This window comes from Harpegnathos saltator, unplaced genomic scaffold (genome assembly GCF_003227715.2).
Source record: "Harpegnathos saltator strain DR-91 unplaced genomic scaffold, Hsal_v8.6 scaffold7, whole genome shotgun sequence".
Taxonomy (NCBI): Eukaryota; Metazoa; Arthropoda; class Insecta; order Hymenoptera; family Formicidae; genus Harpegnathos; species Harpegnathos saltator.
In genome coordinates, this window is record NW_020230537.1 from 1,415,831 (window position 1) to 1,441,946 (window position 26,116).

Genomic DNA, 26,116 nt, shown 5'->3' on the forward strand with positions numbered 1-26,116 from the left:
CGTCGGGTTCTTGCAATGTCACGGTCAACATTCGGAAAAGGGAGAAACTTCCGTTGTTAACGCGGCGAAAGTAAACCGCAACTTCTACACTCCTCCCCCGCGCGGGCTCTCGTGCAAGAAAGTTACGCCCGATGAGATCGAACGCTGAGCGAGAGGCTCTTGGATTGACTCGGTTACAAATTAGCCCGACGAGCGAACAGACGACGTTCGGGGATGGCATTGAGCGAGTCCGCGAGACTGCGAGAAAACGCGGGAGCCTCCTCGTGGTGGTGGCGGCGCGTCCCTTCGGGGTGGCCAACGAGCCAACGAGAGGTTTTAACCCCCCCCCGTCTTACGACGAGTGAGCGCCGCGAGAAAAGGAAAGAAAAAAAAAAACCGTTGAAAAAGCGGCCGAGTCGGCCAATTCGTGAATGGGAAAGTGACTTTTTAGAGAATGAGCGTTCTCTTTGTGCGTGCTATCGCGCGAGTTGCGTAACGTGGCGCATGAATATAATCTATTTCGAATTCGACTGAACGACACACACATAGGAGATATAATATATACCCCCATATTTTTCTCGATGTTAAGCTTTTTCTCAGAACGTATATGGAGTGTACGGTCTACCGCGAGAATCAATTTGCGAACGAGTCGTCGTCCTCGCGCGTCACACAAGCACACACAAACGACAGCCGTCTCTCTCGCACCGCGCTCGATTCTCGGCTCGCCGAGACTCGCGACGACGGCTGATCGTTTCCGAGAAAATGCGAGTCGCGTGTGTGTGTGTGTGTGTGTGTGTGTGTGTGTGTGCGTGTGTGTGCGTGTGTGTGTGTGTGTGTGTGTGTGTGTGTGTGTGTGTGTGTGTGTGTGTGTGTGTGTGTGTGTGTGTGTGTGATCCCGAGTGCAGGATGATCATTTTCGCTCAATTAACAGGAGGAACGCGTTCATTCCGACGATTTCAGCAGAGGCCCTTTTCCCGACACACGTAGCGACGAGGAAGAGGAAGAAGGCGAACGGAAGGAAGACGAACAACGGCGGAAGAAGGAGGCGCGAGATAACGGGGATAAAGGAAAAACCTGTGAATTTCTTCCGCGGTCTTCCTACGGCCGCCACCGTTGTGCGGATAGAGAGAGAGAGAGAGAGAGAGAGAGAGAGAGAGAGAGAGAGGGGCGGGAAGCGGGAAGCGGGATTGAAAGAAAGAGAAGAGAGGACAAGAAAAAGAGAGAAACGTAGCCATCCGCGAAAAATCTATGTTACGTATCTTCCGTGTGTATGGCGTGTGCGTGTGCGTGTGTGCGTGTGCGTGCGCGTGTGCCGCGATCATTTTTCACGGGAAATCGGATCTACCTGTCAGATTGAGTACGCGTTCGAGATAAATGATTGCATTTTAATACGTTAGGGACGACACTCTCTTGCGTACTTGGGAACAGTAATCGACGTCGATGCATCTGCCGCTCTCGTTTCATTCGCCCGGCGGCGCTCCTCGCGCGCGCGCGCGGAAGTAGGGCAATAACGGGGGAAATTGTTCTGAAAATGGATCGGTCGTTTCAGACGGAGCATTAGTCACGGAAAGCAAACCTCTTCGCGAAAGAAATCGCCTTCTAATTTCATCGGCGTATTTCCTCGCCGGGATAACCGATACGGATACGACGGATACGCCGTTTTCGGCCAACGTTTCACGCTCTGCTCGCAGATTCGCGCGCGCGCGCGCGATATCGTAAATAATCGATGTGCTCGGAATGAAGTATTGAAACCGATGTTGAGCTCTTCCGCATCGAGATGTCGCTCAAGCCGCATTACTCGCGGTAACGAGCGCCTAACGAAATGATCGATTCAGATATATTCTCGCGAGAAGTAAATCACGACGAAAAAATGCACGACCCAATGAAAAAGCAGTAATTCACAAGCGACACGCCTCGCGGCCAGCGCGCGGCACGCGAAGATGCACAGAAGTCAATTAGATTCACACAATTCAACACAGTTCGCTGTGAGAATAGCGTGTTAAAAAGAGAAAGAAAATCTCATCACGCCGCGCGCGATCCGACGCCGATCCTTTCGACTCGAAACGCACACACATGCACGGAGAAAATATTGTAACGAGAAACGCAACCAACTTACCATTGGTAATCTTGGGTCATACAGAAACGTACAGACCGAAATAACTATATATTTGTTTAAAAATGTCACGTACGTTTCATGTTTAACATTAATGTAATCGCTCGAATATTTGTCTTGCTGGTTTGCTTGGTCCCTTGTTGGTATTATTTCGGTAATAATACACGCTGCAAAATGTCGGTACAGCTCAGCTTTACAAAAATATTGAAAAGGGAAATATAATTTTATAATGTAATTTATACTTCAATATTTTCCCCGTGCAACACACACACACACACACACACACACATCTGTGAATCTCATTATTTATACGCCGAGACATATCCATTACCTGATAACTGAACGCTGATCTTAGCGCGCGATATCTACTATAAAACGATATGATTATAACGTAATATTACCGCGCTGATGTGCGCGCGTGGACGGAAGGGGGGGGGGGGCAATCAACGTGACCTACGAAATAGAATTTCGTTGCGAACGCGGAAACATAAGGCTGACTCGCGTGTTTTTACTCCGCCCGACGAGAACGAGAACTTCGTCGGAAGCGCCGCGCGTACACACTAGGAAAAAAAATTTACTATCTCTAACAAAACTGTTTAGTTGAGGCATTTTTTAATAGCAACCAAATATCTTTTTTATATAACAAAATATTTAGTTGTCTCGATAAAATATATTTTTCTGCTTTGTTCTCTGAAATGATTTTGTTCTTTAGACGTCATATATAAGAATTAAGCATTTTATTAGTTACTCTATCCATAAAAATTACATAATAACGAAATATTATTTTACATAAACTAAAATAATGTCCAATGGATACTATTTTGTCTCTCTGTGAACTAAAATTTAGATTTTATATATTAAGAAAAAATTATAGTATTTTTAACAAAATTCATATAGTTAAAGCTTTTTGGTTGCTATAACAAAAGTATTACGTTATACGAACAAAACGTAATCAAACAAGATATTTGTTTACAGGAACTAAACAGTTTTGTTGGGCATATTTTAACCAAATTACTTTGTTGTTGCAACAAAATTTTGGTTCACGCAACAATACATTTTTCCTAGTGCACCCCTCGTATATTCGCGGATAACGAGCGTGCTCCCAACAGTCGATCAACAATCTCTTCTGGATCAAGTTCGCCGAATCAATCTCCGAATGAACCTCCTCGATCACCGATAGCTTTAATTATCGATTAAATTACCGGTCCTTGATTCATCGCTGCACACAGCACGACTTCGCCGCGACTTCCGTTGTCCGAATGTCCGAATCGACGAGTCGCGATGGCGAAAATTGTCGCGTCGAGCGTCCGGAAGTGAAACCGACTCGGGGCCGACGCTCTGTTCCGTTTCTTCTGAATCCCACACCAATTTCCGCGGTATGAATCATACACGAGCGAGCGCGGGCAGGAGGAGGGAACAGGCCGGATTGTTTGCTGTAGCGTTCTTCTTCGGGGCGAAGCCGAAGCCTGCGCGCCCGGCTCTCGGCCAAGCTTCGCCGTCAGAATTACAAGATCGCACAAATGAAATACGTGCCACGTGCGCGAAGCGAGCCGACGGCGGGAGGGACTCGAGGTAAGAAAAACGAGGAGCCATCAATTCGCGAAGAGCGAGGGAAATCTGCTCGACAGCGAACTCGAGCACGCGCGCGTACCGGCTTTCCGCTCCGCCGCGACAGCGAATTCGCGCCACCAAAGTCGCAGGATTTCGCGCGTTCAGCCGCGCGAGGTCGCGTTTCATTTCTCTCTCGCGGTGACGCGCGCTCCAACGATCAAGTCCGACGACCGACGCGCTCCAAACGCGCAACATATCACGTCCATTACTCGTTCGTATCGCGCCAGAGCCTTCATTGCAATTTACCGCTCTATCGATTAAATTAAGATTGAATTCCGAATTCCTCGCATGTACCTGTAGCAGATAAAAGAGAGAGGGAGAGAGAGAGAGAGAGAGAGAAATAAAAAAGGAAAACAGAAGCAGATACAAGAGGCGCCGACAGAAATCACGCAATGTTCGCACAAGATCTTCCGTTAAGACGAGCGGTCGAAGTAAAGAGTGTGAATGAGACGCGCGAATGTGAGAGAGAGAGAGAGAGAGAGAGAGAGAGAGAGAGAGAGACAAGAGAGGACGTCGGTGTGAGAGGAAGAAAGAGCGACGACTTTTTGCAATAACGTGCTTCCGATACGTTAAACGCAAAGATCACGACCGCTATCGTCTCGGCGAGCCCGGCTGCAGGCAGACGTTGCGGGAAAGAGAGAGAAAGAGAGAACGAGAGAGGGTCTTACGCTAATCGTCGCGTTCCCATTGTCACGAGCGGACGTAAGGATCTCGTTCCCGAGTCCTCGCGCAGCGTCGAGATTTGCGCGCTCGCCGAGATCGTAGCGGCGGCCGAATCCACGATTAAAACGACGCGCCTACTGTAAAGAATAGCGTAAGTTTAAGACAAAAGCACGTTGCCACGGCGAAACCTCACGTGACGCTTCACGTATTCGCAGAGTGCGGTATTGCAAAAATCCCCCCTCCCCGCGACGAATGTACGTGTGCGTGCGTGCGTGTATGTGTGAGAAAGTGTCCGAAAACTCGATTACAACGCAAAAGGTGGTCAATCTATTTCGATACGACAGTGTGCCAATAATTCTTCTTCATCCCGCTGTAAGCTACTCTAACTAAACGTACGTCACGTTTTTCTCCTTCGTTTCACGCGCGCGCGCGCGTGAGACGGCCCCGAGACGGGCCCCGGGGCCGTGCAATCTTTCATTTCTGTTCAACACGCACGACATTGTACCGTTAAGAGTGTAAGTACAAAACAGATGTTACGACTTACTGCCCTCCTTCCCACCTTGGCCTCCCTCCCCCGTCTCGTGTTACTTTCGATTTTCTCGTGTTTCTCGCGCGCGGAAGCCGGCCGATATCGTCTGTCTGTCTGTCCATCCATCCATCCATCCATCCATCCATCCATCTATCCGTTCTTGCCGCAACTTATCCGCATTTGTTGCACGCGCAGCGAAATTTTCATCCGGTCAATCTGACTTTACGCACGAGCGACGCAACGCCGTGGACGCGCGAGTCGCGTCGCGAGCGGAGAATGTTCCCTCCCTCTGTTGTTTCCCTCTTGCTTCTTTCTTCGTGTTGCCTTCCCGTTCCGCTGGATGATTAAGCGCTTCGGGAGGTGCGAGCAGGTTCCTCTTTTATCTCCTCGCGCGCGCCACTCGCGGCTCAGGTCGCCAATCCGGCGTGCAGGCCGAGCTTCTCCGGCCGGAAAATCGATCTCGACTTCTTCGCGGGACGGACGAGAATCCTCGATCGCGATTCCTGTACAAAACCGCGAGATGCGACGGTAGGGGTGAACGGACACTACGCAATCTTTTTCGTTTCTCATCAATCGCGCAAAGAGCCAAAGAGACTTTACGTTACGTTGCGTTGTATTATGTGTATTATCTGATTTGCTTTTCCTTTTCTCCTCTTTTTTTTTTTTTTTTCTCTACATTCACCACTTTTCTTCCTTAGCGTGATAGCGTGTACATGTACGCCCGACGAGTGCTTTAATTAATTTTTATTATTATTAACTTCTCCCCCGGACACAGGCGAGAGCGACACACACGTTGCACTTCCGAGCGGGACTGGGCCGACAATTCGGGGTGACCATCAATTTTCTCTCCTCGTGCTTCGCATCGAGCGACGCGAGCATCCTCCGTCACCCGCGCCGAAGGTCGGCCGGAACGTGGCGTTTCACCCGGCGAATTCGCCCGGTGCGTTCGTTTCCCCGCTGTTGACATCTCCGGGAATGATCATTGATCGTCGCGGCGCGACGTAACGGCATCAATTAATCGCGTCGCGATTGAAATACTCACTCTCTTCGTCCGATGCATAATGCACGCCGCGTTAAGCGTTCCTGCGTGCTTTTTCGTCGCCCCAGCCACCCCCCCCCCCTTTGGTCGCGTCAATCGCGCTCGGGAGGCGCAATGTGTACAAATGTGCCGGCCGCAATCTCCATTAGCAATACGATCCCGATCGGTCACAGCTTGAGCAATATATATATTTGCAATATTATTATTATTATTACTATTACCATTATTATTATTATCATGATGTACATTATCGTTTGTAAGTGATCGCACATCCGTGCAAGACAATTATTATGGCAATATGATGATTACACTATTATTATTATTACTAATATATTATTATTATTATTATTGCGTTATTTATAGCTCATTTGCGTACTTATTACGTTAAGCGAATGTAGCGGCGTTTATTTTGTGTTTTCCATAGAACGATAATGCGCACGTCTTGCCGACGTTATTACATTTTATCAAATATCTGCCATGTAATAGCTACACACACACACACACACACACACATACATTAGTCCGACATCCTTCCCTCCCGTCGTTCTTACATCTCTTGTTCTCTTTTCCTTCTTTTCTCTCGTCCTCTCTTCTCCTGTTATTCCTTCACCCCCACCTCGATTCCTCATCACGCACTCCGGATGCTGCAGCGACCTGTTTTTTTTTCCTCCCTCCGCTACTTTATCCGACGGACACAATTAGCGATACGTCGATATATTGGAAATTACGCTGCCGCGCATCTCGCTCCTGCGTGTGACGTGTGCGACGCGTAGGTTTGATTTTGCGCGAGACTCGCCGGGATAAAACGGGAGATAATCCCCGCGCGATCGACGCCGCGTCAGCGCGACGTGGAAATGTGGAGCGGGCGACACCTTGCGAGAGCCGCGCACGCATCGACGCACTATTTAGCTCGCTATTTAGCGCACGACCGAGGGACGCGCAGGGCTGATCGAAGGAAACGCGACGAGACGCGACGCGATGCAGCAAATCGCGACCCGGAGGATGACGATCGTCGCGAGCGAGTCGTCGTGCAAAGTTAAAGGACCTCGCGATTTCCGACGTCATCAGAAAGACGGCAAATTTATCCTTTCCCCTTCCTGGTCCCGCCGCGGTATTTATCGCAGCGTCGCGCTAATAATCGATCATTGTGAGTCGCTCGATGTAGAGAGAAAGAGAGAAAGAGCGAGATACGTTGCGAGATTCTTTATACAAACGCATTACCGCGCGAAATTTTCCGTTCGATCCCGAAGAAAGAGACGCGCGGTGGAGCGCGCAGATGGAACTTCGATCGAGATCGTCGTCCGTGCGCGCACAAAAAAATACAGGCGTCACATTGTTCAGGTACTTCGTTTGTACGCCCGAAGTAGAGCACATTACGAGAATCTCTGTCAGCGAGTCCGAGTTCACTCGAACGAAGAATATCAAATTGAACGAAAAATTCCTTCATCCTCTACGTCGCGAGAGTATAAGTTTCAAAGGTCGCAAGCTGATATTCTTGAGGAGAGAACAAATCGTTCTGTCGACTTCCACGCGACGCGACAATGAGTCCCTCCGATAATTTGTGCGACGAGTGTACGCCTATTGTCGAGAAGACAACGATCTCGCCGAAGAGGACGATCGGCAGAATCGCTTCTCCTTCGCAGCAGAACGATCTTTTTCTCCGCGTAGCGAAGTTACATCGCCGCCGCCGCCGCTTCCACACTCGCGCGTCGACTCGGAGTCGAGTGACGCGGCGCTCAGCTACTTCCCGATGAAAGAGCAATTAATCGGATTAACGGATCGCGGGGGAGTACCGCGGAGAGAGGGGGACCCGACGGATTCTTTTCTTTTCTTTTTCTTCACGCACTTTCCGTGCACGTGCCTCGGCGAGAGTAAATCCGGGGACTTTCGTTTGTGCCGCATATCGTCTGTCCGAGTCTACACACGTACGCAAGTCTTCTTCTTCTTCTTCTTCTTCTTCTTCTTCTTCTTCTTCTTCTATCTCGTGATCGTGCGAACGCGACGCGGTTCCTTTGCGCGAGACACTATCGACGATGATTTTTCAGGGAAGGCTTATTAAGCGACGCGAGGATCGATTTGTGTGAACATAATGTAAAACGTTCCTCGAGGTGCGCGACGCCCGGGCCCCGCAGCCAAAATGGAGTTTATTTATAATTTTTATCGCTTCGATCGGTGGCCTGTACTTTCATTCCCTGCTTGACCCGGGATAGTCTCACCTCGACGTTATCCGACTGATCTCCGTCGAAACGTTCGCATAGACCGTTTGACGGAGATCCAGTGTGTATCCATTTCGAGAGAGAGAGAGAGAGAGAGAGAGAGAGAGAGAGAGAGGGAGAAAGAGAGAGAACAAATAAAATAGATTACTTCATATAGCACACAGTTGAGCAAACTGTAATGAAAGCAATGAAAGAAAATAATGCTATTTTTATATGTTGCACTTCATCATCCGCCGTAAAAACCCGTAGTTATTAAAAAGAGAGGAAAAACGATCTATTTCAGTTCTCGACTCGTATCCATTGGGCCATTTCGTGTCGTGTCACCGAGAGATCTTCGCCGAAAAGCATACAACACCCATACACTTTGTAACCAACGATTCGACGGTGCTGCGTTTAAATCAAATTCTTGCATTGCTCCACGTGAAAATGCGCACAAGTCGTGTGAGATTCGCCCGAGAAAAAAGAAAAGAGAAAAAAGAAAAATCCGCGAACGTCACTCAGTTTCAGTTGATGAGGGGAATTGAAAATCCAGTTAATGAGGAAAATTGAGTATTCAGTCGACGAGAGAAATCCCTGACGAGACGTGCGCTCACCCCCGGGTGAGTTTTTGTCTCACTCATACAAATTCTAACGTGTAAACGCCCACGTGAGCGGGTAATCACTGGCGAACGGACAGCGTAGTGGCGTTGACGGGAAAGAGAAGAAAAAAAAAAGAGAAAAGAAAAAGAGAAATTCCAACACACCAGCGTGCGTTCGCACGTGACAAACATAATCACACTCGTACAATCTGACAAGAAATGACCCAATAACATTACTGTCATAATATTTAGCAGCTTAGAACAATCGAATCGATGAAGAAAATATCTCGGAACGACGATCCAAGAGATGCTCTTGCTCACAGTTAATCTAGATTACTATAGTAAGATTTACTATTATTGTATTATTACTAATATATCTACATTCCTTTTCAGAATCTACCACTATTACTTTACGAAGCTATCTGTAAATAAGTATTTTGTATTCCTGCAAAAAAAAAAATAAAATTAAGAATCATTATAACTCGTCTGATATTTTTACCGCCGATATATAAGTATATTACCGCGTAGAGAACTAATGAAAGTGATACCTTATAAAATAATCAGACTTGTAGATAAAACATGTGCTTTTTTATTAAAACTTAAATAAATTCAAGTTTTTTGAACAATCCGTCGTGTATGTGTGTGTGTGTGTGTGTGTATGTTGCACTGGATGCTTCATTCGAGGGACTACCGCAGCTGGAGTAGCGGCGGAAATTCCCGGAGTGAGAAACTCTCGCGAATGCGCGAATGTCGAAACTGGCTGGGTGTAAAGATACTCGAGGCACCCCGGCGCGAAGTTTCAGCTGCCGGCGGAGAAATCAATTCCGGATCGTCGAAGAGGTCGCCCGCGGCCGCGGCTTTGTGACGCGGCTTGCTATCGACAATCCCCGAACGTCCGACAAACAGCCGAGCGTTCTTTTTTCTCGCGCGCGAGAAGCGCGCGTGTGCTGCGCCTTCGAAATTAATTGCACATACATCGAGCGTATTTATGTTGCATGAATGCCAAATATTTCATATTTGTAACATCACGCGCGCACACACAGGTTGCGCTGATTAAATAGAACTCTCCGACCAGAAACTCCACCTGAAAACCGGTAAATACCAATGTTTCGTCTGTGGAAACATTAATTTGGCGACGCGTGTCAATTTAGCCGGACACTCTTCTTCCGCTGATCCTTCGATCAGTTTCGCACGCGTTCCGTTCTCGAGTTCCGTCTTCACCGCAATGCTTCAATGCGCGCCCCAATGACGCCTGCCAAAATATCAGAGACACTCGTTGCACCTGTCAAGTCGTTCTTTATTTCTCATACTTATATGTACAAAAAAGAACCCTCGGGGAAACTCGAAGCGAGTCTCATCCGGGTATACGCGACATGCGTGTACAGCTAATTTTTATAATGACTAATTATATCTACCAAGACCTTCACGTTAACCGCGAAGAACAACAGGCTCGACAACCAAAGCAAGCTGAACGAATTGAGGCTGCGGAACTCCAACAGGTAAGCCGCCAGTAGCCAAACGGCTTGACTCGCGATCCAAATGCACGTCAGACATACGCATCTGCGCAGATTCATGCCGATGCTTGGCAAGCACAGCGGTAACAAGGACAAGAACCAGAAGAAGTACTGAGAAGTCAAGACCGGATTGTATATCACTGCAATTATTGCCTGGACAAACATGGCGAACGGTAAGTCCGACCTCTTCGAGTAGTAGTACGACGTGATCAGCAGCAGCAGCAATTGCGGCAAGAAGGTGAGGACCTTCTGCAGCATGTCGGGTGGTTGATCGGCGGACAGATAGAGCATGTAGAAGTAGACCGAGAAGTTGTGCCTGGCGTCTTTGCGCGCTAGATGGTACAATAGGCTCTCCTGTAGAAATTTGAAGCCGTACAGGTGGTAACTGGTGGCGGTGAGCGCGGTGATCGACAGCGCGCAACTTGATGCGAATTTCCACTGGCTACTGTTCGGCAAGAAGCGACGACCTTTGCTCAAGGACAAGTACATCGGTAAGCTGAACATCAGCGGGTACAGTCTGAAGTGCACAGACACCCCGTGCAACAGTCCAGCAGATACGAACTGGTCCCTCTGCAGCTGGTCCAACGTAACAGTGACTAAGAGCACCGCCAAGGAGTCCGCGTTGCCCCTCGTCGAGATCACCAACGTCATCGGATTGTAGAGCCATAGCAACGCACAAAAGTCCCTCGTGGTCGCGCTACATTTTTGTTGCGCGAGAATGTTCCTGATCGAGATCGCTATGAGTATATCCGCCGCGGAGAACAACAGCTTGCCAAAGTTTTTGTACAATATAATATTCGGCGTCAACAACCAGGCCAAGAACGGTGAATAGCGATAAGTGTGACGCTCGAAAGGCGACCGGCCCTTCACCACGTGTCTGGCGGCATCGGTGAATACTCTGTAGTCGACGTCCGTGTACGGCACGCTGAAGAGCTCGTCATGAACCTCGGCGTACAGTATCAGGAGCAGTCGTATGATAAACGCCGACAAACAATGCGACGTGAATGACGAATCGCTTATCTTGCGACGTATCGTCTCTATAGTTTTCATTTTGCTGTAGGATTATGGGTGGTGGTGTTTGAACGACAATACATGTGCGTCTACGGATCTATATAACGTTTGACCACTTATAGTCTTGTGTTACCGCTCGCGGCAACTCTCACGAGACATTTCTTGAACTCGTTGAACTCTGCGGCACAAGCGTTCTTCTCCAGATTGGATTTTGCCAAGACGCATGATGCATATTTTGATGCTGACTCGTGACATTTGGCTATCAGAGTGGGATACCGTCTTAATCTTTCCTTAGCCTTTCTGACAGCCTCCATTACTGTCGTGCAAACGAATTCGATTTAAGCTTTATTAGGAGCCTGTATTTTTTTTTCTTGTCTTTTATCACCTACCACAAATATATCATATAATGGTTTACTGAATACTACACTCAAAGCACACAGTAGACCTGTGACGATAAAGAAACGTGGATAACGTTGTGATAAAGATTTCTTCTTCCCTAACACTTCATTTGTGTACCTCATTTTTTATCTTAAAGCTTTCCGCTGAAACAAAATATATTCCAATTGTAACAATCTTGAAATTATAGCAATTTTATAGTTATTTTATAGTTATAGAAGAAGAATTGTATGCAATTTTGCTAAAAAAATATGAGCATATCTCAAATAGAGCAAATATTAAACTTACAAAATCAATAGTATTATGTTGATATTGTCTAGTAATATCTATGCCGTCACAAACTAAAGAGTCTCTAGTATGTTTTTTACAACATATTCTTAATTCCTCAATAACACTTTGACAATGAGATGGCTGGTAAATATTATCTGAAAACAGAACGTTTTATCCCTCATTGTATCATTATATAATCATTATATATATTCGCAAAAAACAAGAGATTATATTGTAATTAAAAAACTTATCTTTTATACATATTATTACTTTACATCACATATGAGTAAAATTTTAAGTATCATTGTTTTATTTTCTGTAACTTACACATACACTTTTAAATACGCACATTGCATCATTTAAGGTAAAAATTTAATTTTTTAATTTTCTATTATAACTTATAGAATTTATAGAAATTTGTTTTTATTTGCTCTATAGAAGAGAGGTTAAAAATATAGATCACGTTTTAGACTTAGCTCTGATAAGTTACATTCACGATAAGATGAATTTAATACAAACCATTTAAGCACTTTTGCAATTTGCATGCAAACTGCTTGCAGGGGTCAACAGTCGTCATAAAGAATCCTCTGTAGATTTAATATATTTTTACGTAAATTTTCCAAGAATCAAACCTCCGGTTCTTCTGCAAGGTTAGTAATGACTTGTAGCGGAGTTTAAAACTAATTTCTAACTCGAGAATCGAACCCTTTTAGCGCAACTTGCACTTAAGGCCTTTTAATGTATAAGATCCAGCGTTACCAGATCGTGAGATTTTTTATCAGCTGATATTCAACAGCGCATGCGCTAGCTAGTGTCACAATCCTCACATGGGTAGCTTTGTCAGTATCGTGTTTAGATGCAACAATAGGCGCTTATGTGAGGTCTATACGAAAACCTGAACAACACGTATTGCATATGCGTATGCAATGTATTATCATATTATATATTAAAACAAGAAACACTCACAAATAATACACGAGCATTGTGCTATCAATAGTCGATTCTTAAAGGTCTTCATCATCGCTGAACGTAAAACTATTACTTATTGTATGGTAATGAAGTAAAATAGCTTGTATTGTAACTAGACAGCATTAACTTAAAAAACGATGCATAAGAAACCTGTAATACGTTTTTTTATACACTTTTGTTATACATCTCTCATTATCCTATACACATTTTTCAATATATCTCATTCTTTTCTTCGAAGGGCCTTAGCGATACCTTATATTCCAACGAAATACGTACGCGACTGGGAATGAGCAGAGTAGCGCTTATTGCGCATGTGCGAAAAAATCTCACGATCTGGTAACGCTAATAAGACCCGTTATTTATATCAGAGTTAATACTTAATACTTATACCTTTTATTTAAATTATATTCGAGAGAGAAAGAGAGAGAGAGAGAGAGAGAGAGAAAGAGAGAAGTACACATTTAGGTCTTCGTATTCTCCATACGTTGGCGCCATGTGAGATGTTTCTCTTGTCACTTCACGTAATTACAAAACGTTTTGTTTTAGATTCATTGGGTGCATTCAGTGGTTGCGTTCAGAAAACAAAGCGCTCACTGAGCGCTTAGTAACTATTGGTCCTTACTGTTAAATCCTTACATTCAGACCAATAACGTTGACGAATTACTCAACCGTTGTGTAACCGTTGTGTTTACTGAACGCAGCCAGTACTACAACCGCTCACTGAGCGCTCAATGAGCTTTTATATTTGATTGGTATATTCTTTTAGATTTAAAAATATATACCAATCAGATGCAAGAGCTCACTTAGCACTCAGTGAGCGGTTGTAGTACTGAATGCACCCAGTGGGTGCGTTCAGCGGAGAAAACCGCTCAGTGAGCAATTAGTGACTATTGGTCCTTACTGTTAGATCCTTACATTCAGACCAATAACGTTGACGAATTACTCAACAGTTGCGGAACTGTTGAGTGTCGTGAACCCAATGGCTGTGTTCAGTAGAACAAAATGATCAGTGAGCGCTTAGTGATTATTGTCTGTGATTGGAGCATTCTTTTAGTTTCTTCATAAACCCAGAAGTATTTACCAATCAGGAACGAGAATCACTAAGCGCTCATTGATCACTTTGGCTGCATTCAGCAGACTCAACAGTTGGACAACATTACTAGATTTTCCACCGAATCTTGCTCCTGATTGGTAAATACTTCTGGGTCTATGAAGAATCTAAAAGAATGCTTCAATCACAGACAATAATCACTAAGCGCTCACTGATCATTTTGTTCTATTGAACGCAGCCTTTGTTCTGCTGAATGCAGCCATTGAAAGCTAAACTATTGGGGACTTGAATAAGTTCTCGCTGTTTCCCGACAGATGGTGTTATCTTAGCCTTTTTGCATCGGGCAATACTACAGTCAACTTTATCGTGAAGCTCCATTAGGCTCGAAACGAGTAACTACGCATTTTTTTTATCGTGGGGACTGCGTGCGCGTTGTCCCTGTTTTTCTTTCTACTTCATACTACTGGGAAATGGCGTATGGACATTGCTGAATACAGTCCAGAGCCATATATCGAATTTAACTGAACTGAAGGCTCGAAATGACAGTATATGTTATTTCGCCGAAGCGTGAACAACATATTTTTTCATAGCGTTAACATGTCGAATTTCGTACCGAAAAAAGAGTATTTGCGGAGAATTTTACTGCATTACTTTTTTCAAAAAAAATCTGCAGTTGAAGCACATAGAATTCTTGTGGAGACTTACGGCGACCATGCTCTGTCGGAAACAACATGCAGAGATTGGTTTAGACGCTTTAAAAATAATGATTTTGATGTTGAAGATAAAGAACGCTCTGGCGCACCGAAAAAGTTTGAAGACGGAGAATTGGAAGCATTACTCGATGAAGACCCATGTCAGACGCAAAATGAACTTGCTGAAACATTAGGAGTTGATCACACAACAGTTGCCAAACGTTTAAAAGCATTAGGAATGATTCAAAAGCAAGGAAATTGGGTGCCGTACGAATTGAAGCCGAAAGCCGTCGAACGGCGAAGGAAAAACGGCCGCAATACGAGGAGAGACACGACAAAGTAATTTTGCAGCATGACAACGCCCGGTCACATGTTGCAAAATCACTGGTCAAAACCTACTTGAAAACGCTCAAATGGGAAATCCTACCCCACCCGCCGTATTCACCGGACATTGCTTCTTCCGATTACCACTCGTTCCGATTGATGACTCATGACCTGGCTGAGCAGCACTTCCATTCTTATGAAGATACCAAAAAATGGGTCGATTCGTGGATAACTTCAAAAGATGAGTCGTTCTTTCGACATGGTATTCGTATGCTGCCAGAAAGATGGGAGAAAGTAGCGGCTAGCGATGGACAATACCTTCAATGACATGTTCTTTACTAATTTTTTTAAATAAAGCATTCATTTTCACGAAAAAACAGCGAGAACTTATTCAAGTCCCCAATATTTCTATGACAAATGCAACGGCAGTCCGAATATATAGGGCAGCGATTCCCGAAAGATTCGACAAACAAAGTTATCTTGTAGGCAATAACAGTTTTCAGATACAGTAAAAATGCTAAAGCTGCGTTGTTGGATCGAAAGACGAAGCCACGCATATATACACACTATATGCAGTCTTCTGTACAACTTATAGAAAATCGTTAGTAGATAATCAGATGACATTTGTGTAAAAATAAATAACTGTCTGTTTTGAAATATATGTATTAAAAGCATCATGATTCTTCAATATCAGTAACAATGTTTCTTATCTTGACAGATGTTGAATGTGGTATTTTCTCTTTACATTGGCCAAGTTTTACTAAATAATTACAAGAATATGCTTTAAATGGAAACATTATTTCTACAATTTCTTCTATGTCAGAGGATTCAATTACCTCTAACCAGTATATATTTGTGACCGATTGAAGTTCGATCAATAATACAGTTGATGTTTGTGGCTTACTACATGTTAAACAGTTATCTAGAACTAGTATATACAAATATATTAGCACAAATGGTATATCATCAGTTAATAGAAATTATTGTAAATTATTTACAATTTAAGATTGAATTATATACCTTTGTCAATGTTGCAGGTTACATGTGCCAAAGAACGTTGCACTTCCAATGGAACTTTGATATTAGAAATACGCCATGTATCCATGATATCTATGATAGTCATTTCAATAAGAGAGATATCTTCCTCTGAAAAACATGCGCATCTCATATATGGTGTCAATAATCTGGTCATAACATTTGTCCATTTTGATTTATCATGAAATGTTAAGTTTATGGAAGATATTTTCTTCGCAATTTTAAATATATACAACCATTTTTCCATAATCTTCAGATCACTGAAGGAATGAACATCTTGCTCTTTTATAATCTCCAGGAAACACTCTAACATTCCAGGTACTAAAGTATCTGGTGAAGTTTGGAAAACTTCTACCAATATATAGGTGGCTTCAAACTCTGCCCAAGCCATATAGTAAAGCAAAGATATTGTTTCTATTAATAAGTTATCTGCAATAAGAATTTCTAAAATTACATAAATTGCACAAAAATAATTATTTTATATATATAGATGATAAACTCACTATAAAATGAACTTTTTAATATAAAAATTATACATTCTCCAAGATATTCACAATTTTTTATGTGATGATACCAAATTGTTTTAGAATTGTTATTGATTCTCCGTACAACAAGTTGCAGAAATCTGATAATTTGAATTAATACCCATAAGTCATAGGATTTTAAGAATCCAAAAATTTTTTCTACAATATTTGTTTTTTCAGCTATCAGATCAATTACTATTTCATCATGGCATAAATTGGCAAGAATACCTATAGTAATTTCCTAAAAAAATATATTGTTAAATGTTAATATAACTCTCAATATTCTGTACTGTCAAAATATAATTTCTTTGGAATAATTGAAAATATAGTAATATATCATACAATAAGGTTAAGAGGTTCATCAAAATAATCTAATAAAGATGTTGCTAGGTTGATGAAGTTATGTAGTATTAGAAAGTTTTTCACATCAGTGTTACTACTAATCTCAAATAGAAGTCTATATTTCTCCTCCAGTTCTCCTGAAAAACCATCTTCGGGTACCTGTGATCAATTATGCTGCATCAATTAGTTTTAATTTGATAGTACCACAAACTTATGTAATATAAACAACTATGAAGTATATCTAAAGATAAATATAAATTTACAAGTATATATACACAATAGAAATCACAATCACAATTAAAATAATATATGGACCATATCTAGATGACTATGCAATCTCTTAACTTGAAACTATATATGCGGCAACATTTCTTTATTTTTCATTTAACAAAATAACCATTAGAAAGAATATGATTGTGAAAAATTACCTTAACTAAACATTTCATGACACCTATTATCCAACGAGCACTGTGAGCACTATTGCCCACAAGATCACTTTGCAGTATTGACAATTCCTCCTGAGTAAGATCTTCCGAATTCATCATAGCGTTTGAACTCATCTCAGACATTTTACTCAAGTCCGTGTTGTTCTTGCATCAGAATTGTAGGTTAGAATATTCATGTAATAACGGCCGTGTTCAGCAGAACAATGGCTGCGTTCAGAAAACACAACGGTTACACAACGGTTGAATAATTCGTCAACGTTATTGGTCTGAATGTAAGGATTGGTCTGAATGTAAGGATCTAACAGTAAGGACCAATAGTTACTAAGCGCTCAGTGAGCGCTTTGTTCTACTGAACGCGGCCAATGTGATCAGTGAGCACTTAGTGATTCTCGCTTCTGATTGGTAAATACTTCTGGGTCTATGAAGAATCTAAAAGAATGCTCCAAACACAGACAATAATCACTAAGCGCTCTCTGATTACTTTGTTCTGCTGAACGCGGCCAATGGTTGCGTTCAGAAAACAAAAGGCCCATCTACAATGGCTGCAAGAATAAAGCCCTAAACACAATGCCAGGCAACAGGCAATAAGAATAAAAATAGAGCAATCACAATCGATTCTTACAAGAATAATCTATTGTGATTGGTCTATTTTTATTCTTATTGCCTGTTGCCTGGTGTTTAGGGCTTCAAGTTCTAAGCGTAAGCAGTAAAGCGTGGTCTACAATGGCCGTAAGCAGTAAGAAGAAAGCGTGAACAGTAAGAAATGGACTAACCACAGTGGATTATTTTTGTCATAATCGACTGTGATTGATTTATTTCTTACCGCTTACGCTTACTTCTTACTGCTTACTGCCATTGTAGACGACGCTTGAGGCTCGTCTACATTAGCTGTAAGAGTAAGGCTGTAAGGTTGCAAGACACGAAATGAAATATTTTCATTTGCTGACAGCGTACGTTACAGCCTTACAGCCTTACTTTTACAGCTAATATAGACGAGCCTTAAGAAATGGGCCAACTACAATCGATTAATATAAGAATAATCAATTACGGTTGGTCCATTTCTTACTACCTACGCTTACAACCTTATTCTTGCAGCCAATGGTTGCGTTCAGAAAACAAAGCGCTCACTGAGCGCTTAATAACTATTGGTCCTTACTGTTAGATCCTTACATTCAGACCAATAACGTTGACGAATTACTCAACCGTTGTGTAACCGTTGTGTTTTCTGAACGCAGCCAATGGGTGCATTCAGTACTACAACCGCTCACTGAATGCTCAATGAACTTTTACATTTGATTGGTATATTCCTTTAGATTTAAAAATATACACCAATCAGATGCAAGAGTTCACTTAGCACTCAGTGAGTGGTTGTAGTACTGAATGCACCCAATGCACCCAATCTTGATCCAAACTTATATTGCTACTCTCAACTTCATTCAAATTGTCTCAATTTGTAGCGTTTCCATCGTCTAAAGCCAGCGGCACACGGTGCTTGTTTTCGTGCTGGGTTGCTTGCTGGATGAAAATACTGCATTCTGATTGGTGTATTTCCATCCATCTTCGGAAATGTACCAATCACAACGCAATATTTTCATCCAGCAAGCAATCCAGCACGAAAACAAACACCGTGTGCCGCTGGCTTTATTAATAGAAACAATATATTTGCTTCACTATATGGCTTGGACAGAGCTTGAAGCCACCTATATATTGGTAGAAGTTTTCAAGATTTACCACTTTAGTACCTGGATTGTTAAACCAGCGGCACACGGTGCTTGTTTTCGTGCTGGATTGCTTGCTGGATGAAAATACTGCGTTCTGATTGGCACATTTCCGAAGATGGATGGAAATGCACCAATCGGAATGCAATATTTTCATCCAGCAAGCAACCCAGCACGAAAACAAGCACCGTGTGCCGCTGGCTTTAGAGTATTTTCTGGAGATTATAAAAAGTAAATGTTGTTCATTCCTCCAGTGATCAGAAGATTATAGAAAAATGGTTGCTCTTATAAACCCAATACTCGATTGACTGTAGATTTTCAGTTTTCTTTATTGTTTCAAAGCTCGCTGTATTTTCTCATGCAATGCTGCGAGATCGGGAGAATTTCCGAGCATGCGCATTGAGTAAACGCTGTGGGAGTCTCAGTGCTGTATTAATTTAAAGGTATTTTAATGCCCGTGTGATACTATGGATTGAAAATTGCAATCGGATAAATCAGGTAATCTAAATCTTGGTCATTTAAGTTGGTCCACTTGTAATTTTCAATATATAGTCTAATATGGGAGTAAGATCCCTCATCTGAAAGAAAATATGAAGGAATTGTAAGGAGAATAGAAAGGATCCTCCATAGATCCTCTGTCATGCGCTTTAAACCGTCAATGGGTTTTGACATTATGTAGCTTACGTCACTTCAGGCATGTACTGTAGCGTGGGAAATTCTCCCAATCTCGCAGCACTGTTCTCACGTTTCCAGTGTTGTAAAGTAAATCTGACAACGATTTCTCTACGTTAGTCTCTTCTATGCAATATCGTTTGTATTGATAGATACATCAATAAACGAAGAATTTAACATGGAAATAAAACTCTTCTCACTGAATTCTTTGTGCACAAGCTAGAATTCATAGGAAAGTCATTGTTAGAAACATATTTATCATATTTATCATATTAGACATGTAAATATATTGATCGTATTGAATTATATATACGTAATATATGTAAAAAGGTATTTACCATTCGTCGATAATATACTATTTTAGTTTTTATAGATATTTATTCAAAATTCGATTCGAATTTTCAATATTTTAATTTGATATAAATTGTATATATATCAAAAAGAATCAACCAATCGCATGTTTAATATATTTAATATAAAAGTAGGCAAGTTTATTTGAAATTGTCAATTGTTGATTGATCGACTTCTTCAGTCCCAGTAGAACCGTACGAATCATAAATGCGGATGAGCCTGAAGTTGATGACGTAGAGAACCGGTGAAAACAAGCATATGTTGCTGCATATCAGTGCAATGGAAGGAGAGTAGAGTTAGAATATGTTCGTTTTTGGATATAATTTTTATCTATCACTTTATAACTGCTAGGTGCATTTTTCTGTCGAAATGATATCACCGGAATGTTTGCTCTGTTACGGGGTACTACTAGCTATATTTGTTCTAATTTTGGTACGTGTTGACATTGTACTGTAAAAATGCAGATGACACATTACATGTCATTGTTTAATATTAATTATCGTTTAATAATAATTGGTTGTAACAATATCAAGCAAATTTCGCATAAATGTAAATACATGTTCCAGCTCTGCGTAATAATATATGTAACGAGCGAACGATATCCTAAAATATGGAGAGATAAGAGTGAGAAATTCTTTCTTAATGTTCAAACAAAAACAAAGGAAGCATTTCCTTCACTGCACGATGCCTGGAGCGTACATCTCAGTGTCATTGTGCCTGCATATAACGAAGAGCATAGATGTAAGATTCATCTTATATATATTGTATATTTATGCCACTTGTATATTTTTCACACAGTTTTATTTTCTGTTTAACAGTACCGCCAATGTTGGATAAATGTTTCCAGTATTTAGAAAACTGTACAAAATCTGGATTCACGTATGAAGTGATAGTAGTCAGTGATGGAAGCACAGATAAAACTATAGATGTTGCGCAGGGTTATGCATTAAAATACAATACTCTGAGAATATTAAATCTTGTCAAAAATAGAGGAAAAGGTGGTGCTGTAAGGCTGGTCAGTAAATCTGTATAGCAAATCTGTATAGTAAATTGAACCTTAATAATTTCAAGTTATTATTACAGTTGTTTTGATTTAAGGGCATGCTGAGTGCAAGAGGCAGTGCTTTGCTATTTGCAGATGCAGATGGTGCCACTAGTTTTAAAGATTTAGAAAAGTTAGATGAAAGTTTGACAAATGTTTTAGGATGTAAGTTGTATTCAATGCTTACAAAATTTGGCATCTTAATATTGTATATTTTTATATATTACATACTCTTAGTAGTAAAGTTTTGTACAAAAATTTTAATATTTTTATCAGTATGCTATATATATTGCTTTTATTTTAGTCAATTACATGGGAGATCCAGAAAAAACAGCATCGTCAGATGCAGTAATATGTGGATCAAGAGCCCATTTAGAGAAAGAAGAGACTGTAAAACGATCATACTTTAGACTATTCCTTATGCATGGATTTCACTTTCTAGTTTGGCTTTTATGTGTAAGAGGAATTAGGGATACACAATGTGGATTTAAGCTTCTAACGAGAAAATCAGCTAGAACATTATTCGAAGCGTTACATATTGAACGCTGGGCCTTTGATGTAGAAATGCTCTATATTGCACAAAGTCTCAACATTCCTATAACTGAAATAGCAGTGAACTGGAAGGAAATCGATGGCTCTAAGATAATACCGTTTTGGAGCTGGCTGCAGATGGGCAAAGATCTAATCTTCATCTGGCTTAGATATAGAATTGGAGCATGGAAGATAAATAAGACCAAAACTGCTTAACATAAACAACACATGAAAAGTCTGCTAAAAAACGATTATCCGAATTGATCTTTTCTCGTCTTTTTGTAAAAATATTTTTACAATAAACTTAGGATTACATTCCTGTGAAGTTTAATCCCAAATTGCGACATATTTTCTATTATTATTTAATTTATGTATTGCTTTAATTTAATTTATATATTATTTAAGGGAGATTAGGTTTTCTTCTAATTTATCTATAAAGAAAACTAAGCTTCTTGAAAAATACGTTTATGGTAAAACTGTTTTCGTCGCAAGGCACAGGATATTTCAAAAATGGCGCACAATAGTAACTGTTCTACACACCTTTGAATTGACGTCACACATCTAACCATAGTCAAGTTACTTACTTTTACGCAACGCAGTAGTAGGGACTAATCAAACCGTGGACAAGTGACGTGTTTCAATATCGTCGCTTCGGGACAATTCAGCGTATAACGATTAGTCATTAGTTGTTCACGCGTTTATCGGTGCAACTTCAAAGTGAAGTATACAGTGTTTTTTCAAGGTATCCGTGGTGTTTTCGCTTATTTCGCGTACGAAGAGTGGAAACATGTCTTTCATTTCGCCTATGCCTAGCCAGCAATTTCTCTGGGATGTGTTCCAAAGGTATATGGACATGTGATTTCTATAAATTGTTTGCGAAATCAAAGCACATTTTTTTATCTCCTAAAATATTTCCGGTCATTTAAAATCATCTTCTCGTGACGAGTATTTTTATTTTTAAAAACTCCATTTGTGCCTTTATTTAGCCTATATAAATCTTATGTTTACTCTTCCAATCTTCCAATAGACATATATGTATACATTTCTTTATGCTCTCATTTATTTCCTTCTTTGCATTGCTGTGTATTATTGAAATTGATATGGAGATCACAATATATAAGAAAGAAATTTAGTCTATAATGTTAACAAATAGTTTGACTGACAGTTATAAATATGGTTTTGTTTATTAGAGTTGACAAAGACAGATCTGGTGCAATCTCTGCAGATGAATTGCAACAAGCTCTTTCAAATGGCACATGGACTCCTTTTAACCCAGAAACTGTTCGTCTAATGATTGGTAAGATAAATATTTTCAAAATATCTTCTCAAATGACCATGTAAATCTAGAACTTATAAACTTTCATCATACATTTATATACAATTAATTATTCTTTGTTGTCCGTTAAGATGCACGTTTATTAATATCCTAAGGAATGAATCATTACCTGGCACTAAATTAGGCCTAGTATCTCACTGGGAGGTGGAAGAAACAATATCCGATATATTATATAAATCCCTCAAAGTTATATACAGCATGTATATGTTCTTAGTTTTCAAAAAATATACTACTGTAATATTATAAGTACTATGTTAATTTGCATGGTCTTTTGATATTGTCATTATTTTGTGTTTCAATTTTGTTGATACAGGTATGTTTGACACTGACAAAAACGATCCTGCTTCTCCAGGTATGTTTGACAAGAAACAAACGGGCACAGTCAGTTTTGAGGAATTTGGAGCACTATGGAAGTATGTTACCGATTGGGAGAATTGTTTCCGATCATTTGATCGCGACAACAGCGGCAACATCGATCGTCACGAATTGAAAACTGCTCTGACAAATTTTGGCTATCGGCTCAGTGATCATACAATCGACATGCTCGTACGAAAGTACGATCGTGCAGGGCACGGTACAATATATTTTGACGACTTCATACAGTGCTGTATAGTTCTATATGTGAGTAACATGCTCATTGGAAATCCTCTTCCTTGTGTTAATATGTTCTTTATTTTCATATATATATCTTTTTACCAAACTGATGGATAATGTTTTTGAAACATATTTGAAATAACTTACTACTTAGATTATAAATTCAAATAATATTTCCTATTTTTAGACTTTAACTTCCGCCTTCAGACGGTTAGATACAGATCTGGATGGTGTTATAACAATCCATTACGAGCAATTTTTGGGCATGGTGTTTAATCTTAAAGTATAAATCATGCACAATATGCTTCCACAAATATTTCCTTATTAGCTGTTGTGGCAACGTGTTTAAGATCTACAGGCATATTGAAGTGCCAAATAAATATAAGAATTATATTACTGTATCTGCAAAAAACTATCAGAATTTTCAATATTAATATTTATATGTACGTCTTGTAGTACAAATGAAATTTGGACAAATTATTAAGTGCTTTACTTGGTGATTATTATTCATTGAAATATATGTTTGTGTTTGCTGAAGTTGCACTTTTTAGTTAGTTATTATTAGAGATTACTTATTAATGGCATTAATGTTCTGTAAGATTAAAAGTTAATGAAACATTCCTCTTATATATTCTTATATATTATTACAATAGTCATTTTCCTCTTATTTCTTAAAAAAGAAAGGACAATGAATGTTTAGCAGAATAGTAATTTTTGAAAATTCTGAAGATTTGGATAACTATGTGATTAACTTACATGGTGAATGTTAAATAATGAACTGTATGTGTCAAATGAGGACAACTACTAAAGCTTATTTGTGAAATGATTGTCACACAGCTTATTAATGTGTCAATTATGATACATCATTTAATATTCATTGTGAAACTCATTATGGAATGTTTGAAAGATATTTTCAAATGCAGCTTTAATGTAAAACTTCCAATTGTATTGTTGTATACAGATTATGTTATTTGATGAAAGAGTTTATCACACAAATGTAAAAATATACCTTGAAATGATCTTACAACATATAAGTTTAAAATTTTCTATATTTCTTCACTATATTATAATTATATATACACACACACACACATATTAATATTTATCAACATATATGTGACATTCATGTAACTCTGTATTTTTCTATCATTATATTAATACTACAAACGACCAAGAAATATACTTCTTTACAAAGCAATCTCATTGCATTTCTTAAAATTGTAACAAATGTATAACAGAATCAAAGTGTTCTATGGAATAAAGGATAAGGATTAAATGATCAATAGATAAATATGATATTTAATTTATTACAACTTTTATGGTGACTTTTACTTTAGAAATAATTTTGACTTTAAGTTTTACAACAGTTCCTAATAATTATTTTTTTTCTTCACGTGTACAACTTGGTGATTTTTGTTGCCTTATCGATGCATTTATATCTTTTTCACAATTGGAATATGCCATACCTAATCCAAAGCCAGCACCGATTATCATAGGCCACTTTCTTCCTGCAAAGTATGAGACGTGCATACATATGTCGTATCAATTCACAAATAATCACATCGATTAAACAATCTGAGAAAATAATACAATTCTTCACAATTTGCTTCACACTTCTACAAGATATTTAATTTAACATAAATGTATATTTATCAGCAATTATATCGTTATTATCCATGAGCAATAACAATCATAAAATTTATTATCGCCAATTGTTAGGTTAGATTGAATGTAAATATTTAACACATTGCTATCGACAATTTACACGGCGACAACCGTTACGATGTAATTTTGATAGTGTCATTGAACCGCTAATAAGATATATCAATAAAGGAATCTTACGTTTGAAGAAAAATAAGGAAAACACTCCACCGAGGGCGACACCGCCACCTGGAAAAAGAATAGATGTTGTCAGTAACGTCTCAGGTGATAGATCGATCGTCGATGATCCTACGGTGAGGATAATTACCCAATTTAAGTATAACATCCGTGAAACAACGGTCCCACTTTTGCCCGACCTCGTCCTCGGTTTTCAAGATGCCGGCCATTTTTCGTGTACAGAGCCGTTACGTCACATACATTCGCACGGCACGTAACGTTTGCCACCGCGTTTCATATCGATCACTAAATTTTTTTTCGTTTCCTCCTGTCTTATATTTGCGCTCGGCGCGATGCGACACGCGAAAAGACCCCGAGACGTGGAAGTAGCCAAGATTTCACTCATCTCCCTCGGAAAGATCGTCAACACCGCAACAAGCACACACTTTCGTAACGCGCGCTCTCTCGATGCGTCATGATTGCCAATAGCGGGCATTTTACGACCGTGTTCCAAAATTCACTGCCCGTACTGAAAATATATAGTTTGTGTCATGCAAACTATTGGTCTGTTCTTTGTAGCTGCACTGTTAAACTGATGCGATAAGTAAAGCCAGCGGCACACGATGCTTGTTTTCGTGCTGGATTGCTTGCTGGATGAAAATACTGCGTTCTGATTGGTACATTTCCGAAGATGAATGGAAACGCATCAATCAGAACGCAGTATTTTCATCCAGCAAGCAATCCAGCACGAA

At 40.4% G+C, this 26,116-nt stretch overlaps 6 protein-coding genes across 9 annotated transcripts; 2 read left to right on the forward strand and 4 right to left on the reverse strand.

Moving 5' to 3' along the window:
- Nucleotides 1–9,879: 9,879 nt before the first annotated feature.
- LOC105189747 (Phosphatidylinositol glycan anchor biosynthesis class M) lies at nt 9,880–11,338 on the reverse strand. The gene has a single exon (XM_011152051.3). The coding sequence runs from the start codon at nt 11,290–11,292 to the stop codon at nt 10,114–10,116; it is 1,179 nt and encodes a 392-aa protein (XP_011150353.1). The 5' UTR covers nt 11,293–11,338; the 3' UTR covers nt 9,880–10,113.
- LOC105189749 (cx9C motif-containing protein 4) lies at nt 11,325–12,780 on the reverse strand. Of its 2 annotated transcripts, XM_011152053.3 has the most exons (3): nt 12,439–12,780; nt 11,938–12,074; nt 11,568–11,795 (listed from the first exon to the last, which is right to left on the reverse strand). In XM_011152053.3, exons 1-3 carry the CDS (start codon nt 12,494–12,496, stop codon nt 11,778–11,780), a joined length of 213 nt encoding a protein of 70 aa, XP_011150355.1. In that variant the 5' UTR covers nt 12,497–12,780; the 3' UTR covers nt 11,568–11,777. The 2 variants fall into 2 exon arrangements, with proteins under 2 accessions (XP_025161292.1, XP_011150355.1); XM_025305507.1 differs by lacking the exon at nt 11,938–12,074 and having other exon boundaries at nt 11,325–11,795; nt 12,439–12,713.
- Nucleotides 12,781–15,602: 2,822 nt separating this feature from the next.
- LOC105189750 (uncharacterized) lies at nt 15,603–17,553 on the reverse strand. 2 transcript variants are annotated; one of them, XM_019844413.2, is made up of 5 exons: nt 17,285–17,550; nt 16,857–17,015; nt 16,494–16,755; nt 15,976–16,419; nt 15,603–15,883 (listed from the first exon to the last, which is right to left on the reverse strand). In XM_019844413.2, exons 1-5 carry the CDS (start codon nt 17,423–17,425, stop codon nt 15,630–15,632), a joined length of 1,260 nt encoding a protein of 419 aa, XP_019699972.1. In that variant the 5' UTR covers nt 17,426–17,550; the 3' UTR covers nt 15,603–15,629. The 2 variants fall into 2 exon arrangements, with proteins under 2 accessions (XP_019699972.1, XP_019699973.1); XM_019844414.2 differs by lacking the exon at nt 15,603–15,883 and having other exon boundaries at nt 15,976–16,101; nt 16,227–16,419; nt 17,285–17,553.
- Nucleotides 17,554–20,227: 2,674 nt separating this feature from the next.
- On the forward strand, nt 20,228–21,954 carry wol (Dolichyl-phosphate beta-glucosyltransferase wollknaeuel). Its single transcript, XM_011152055.3, has 5 exons — nt 20,228–20,475; nt 20,610–20,784; nt 20,862–21,058; nt 21,142–21,250; nt 21,390–21,954. Exons 1-5 carry the CDS (start codon nt 20,413–20,415, stop codon nt 21,830–21,832), a joined length of 987 nt encoding a protein of 328 aa, XP_011150357.1. The 5' UTR covers nt 20,228–20,412; the 3' UTR covers nt 21,833–21,954.
- A 234-nt stretch (nt 21,955–22,188) lies between these two features.
- Alg-2 (Apoptosis-linked gene-2) lies at nt 22,189–24,837 on the forward strand. 2 transcript variants are annotated; one of them, XM_011152057.3, is made up of 4 exons: nt 22,189–22,459; nt 22,807–22,913; nt 23,266–23,573; nt 23,734–24,837. In XM_011152057.3, exons 1-4 carry the CDS (start codon nt 22,404–22,406, stop codon nt 23,833–23,835), a joined length of 573 nt encoding a protein of 190 aa, XP_011150359.1. In that variant the 5' UTR covers nt 22,189–22,403; the 3' UTR covers nt 23,836–24,837. The 2 variants fall into 2 exon arrangements, with proteins under 2 accessions (XP_011150359.1, XP_011150360.1); XM_011152058.2 differs by having other exon boundaries at nt 23,305–23,573.
- Nucleotides 24,834–25,785, reverse strand: LOC105189753 (MICOS complex subunit Mic10). Its single transcript, XM_011152059.3, has 3 exons — nt 25,516–25,785; nt 25,389–25,436; nt 24,834–25,054 (listed from the first exon to the last, which is right to left on the reverse strand). The coding sequence occupies exons 1-3, from the start codon at nt 25,592–25,594 to the stop codon at nt 24,924–24,926; spliced, it is 258 nt and encodes an 85-aa protein (XP_011150361.1). The 5' UTR covers nt 25,595–25,785; the 3' UTR covers nt 24,834–24,923.
- Nucleotides 25,786–26,116: the final 331 nt, after the last annotated feature.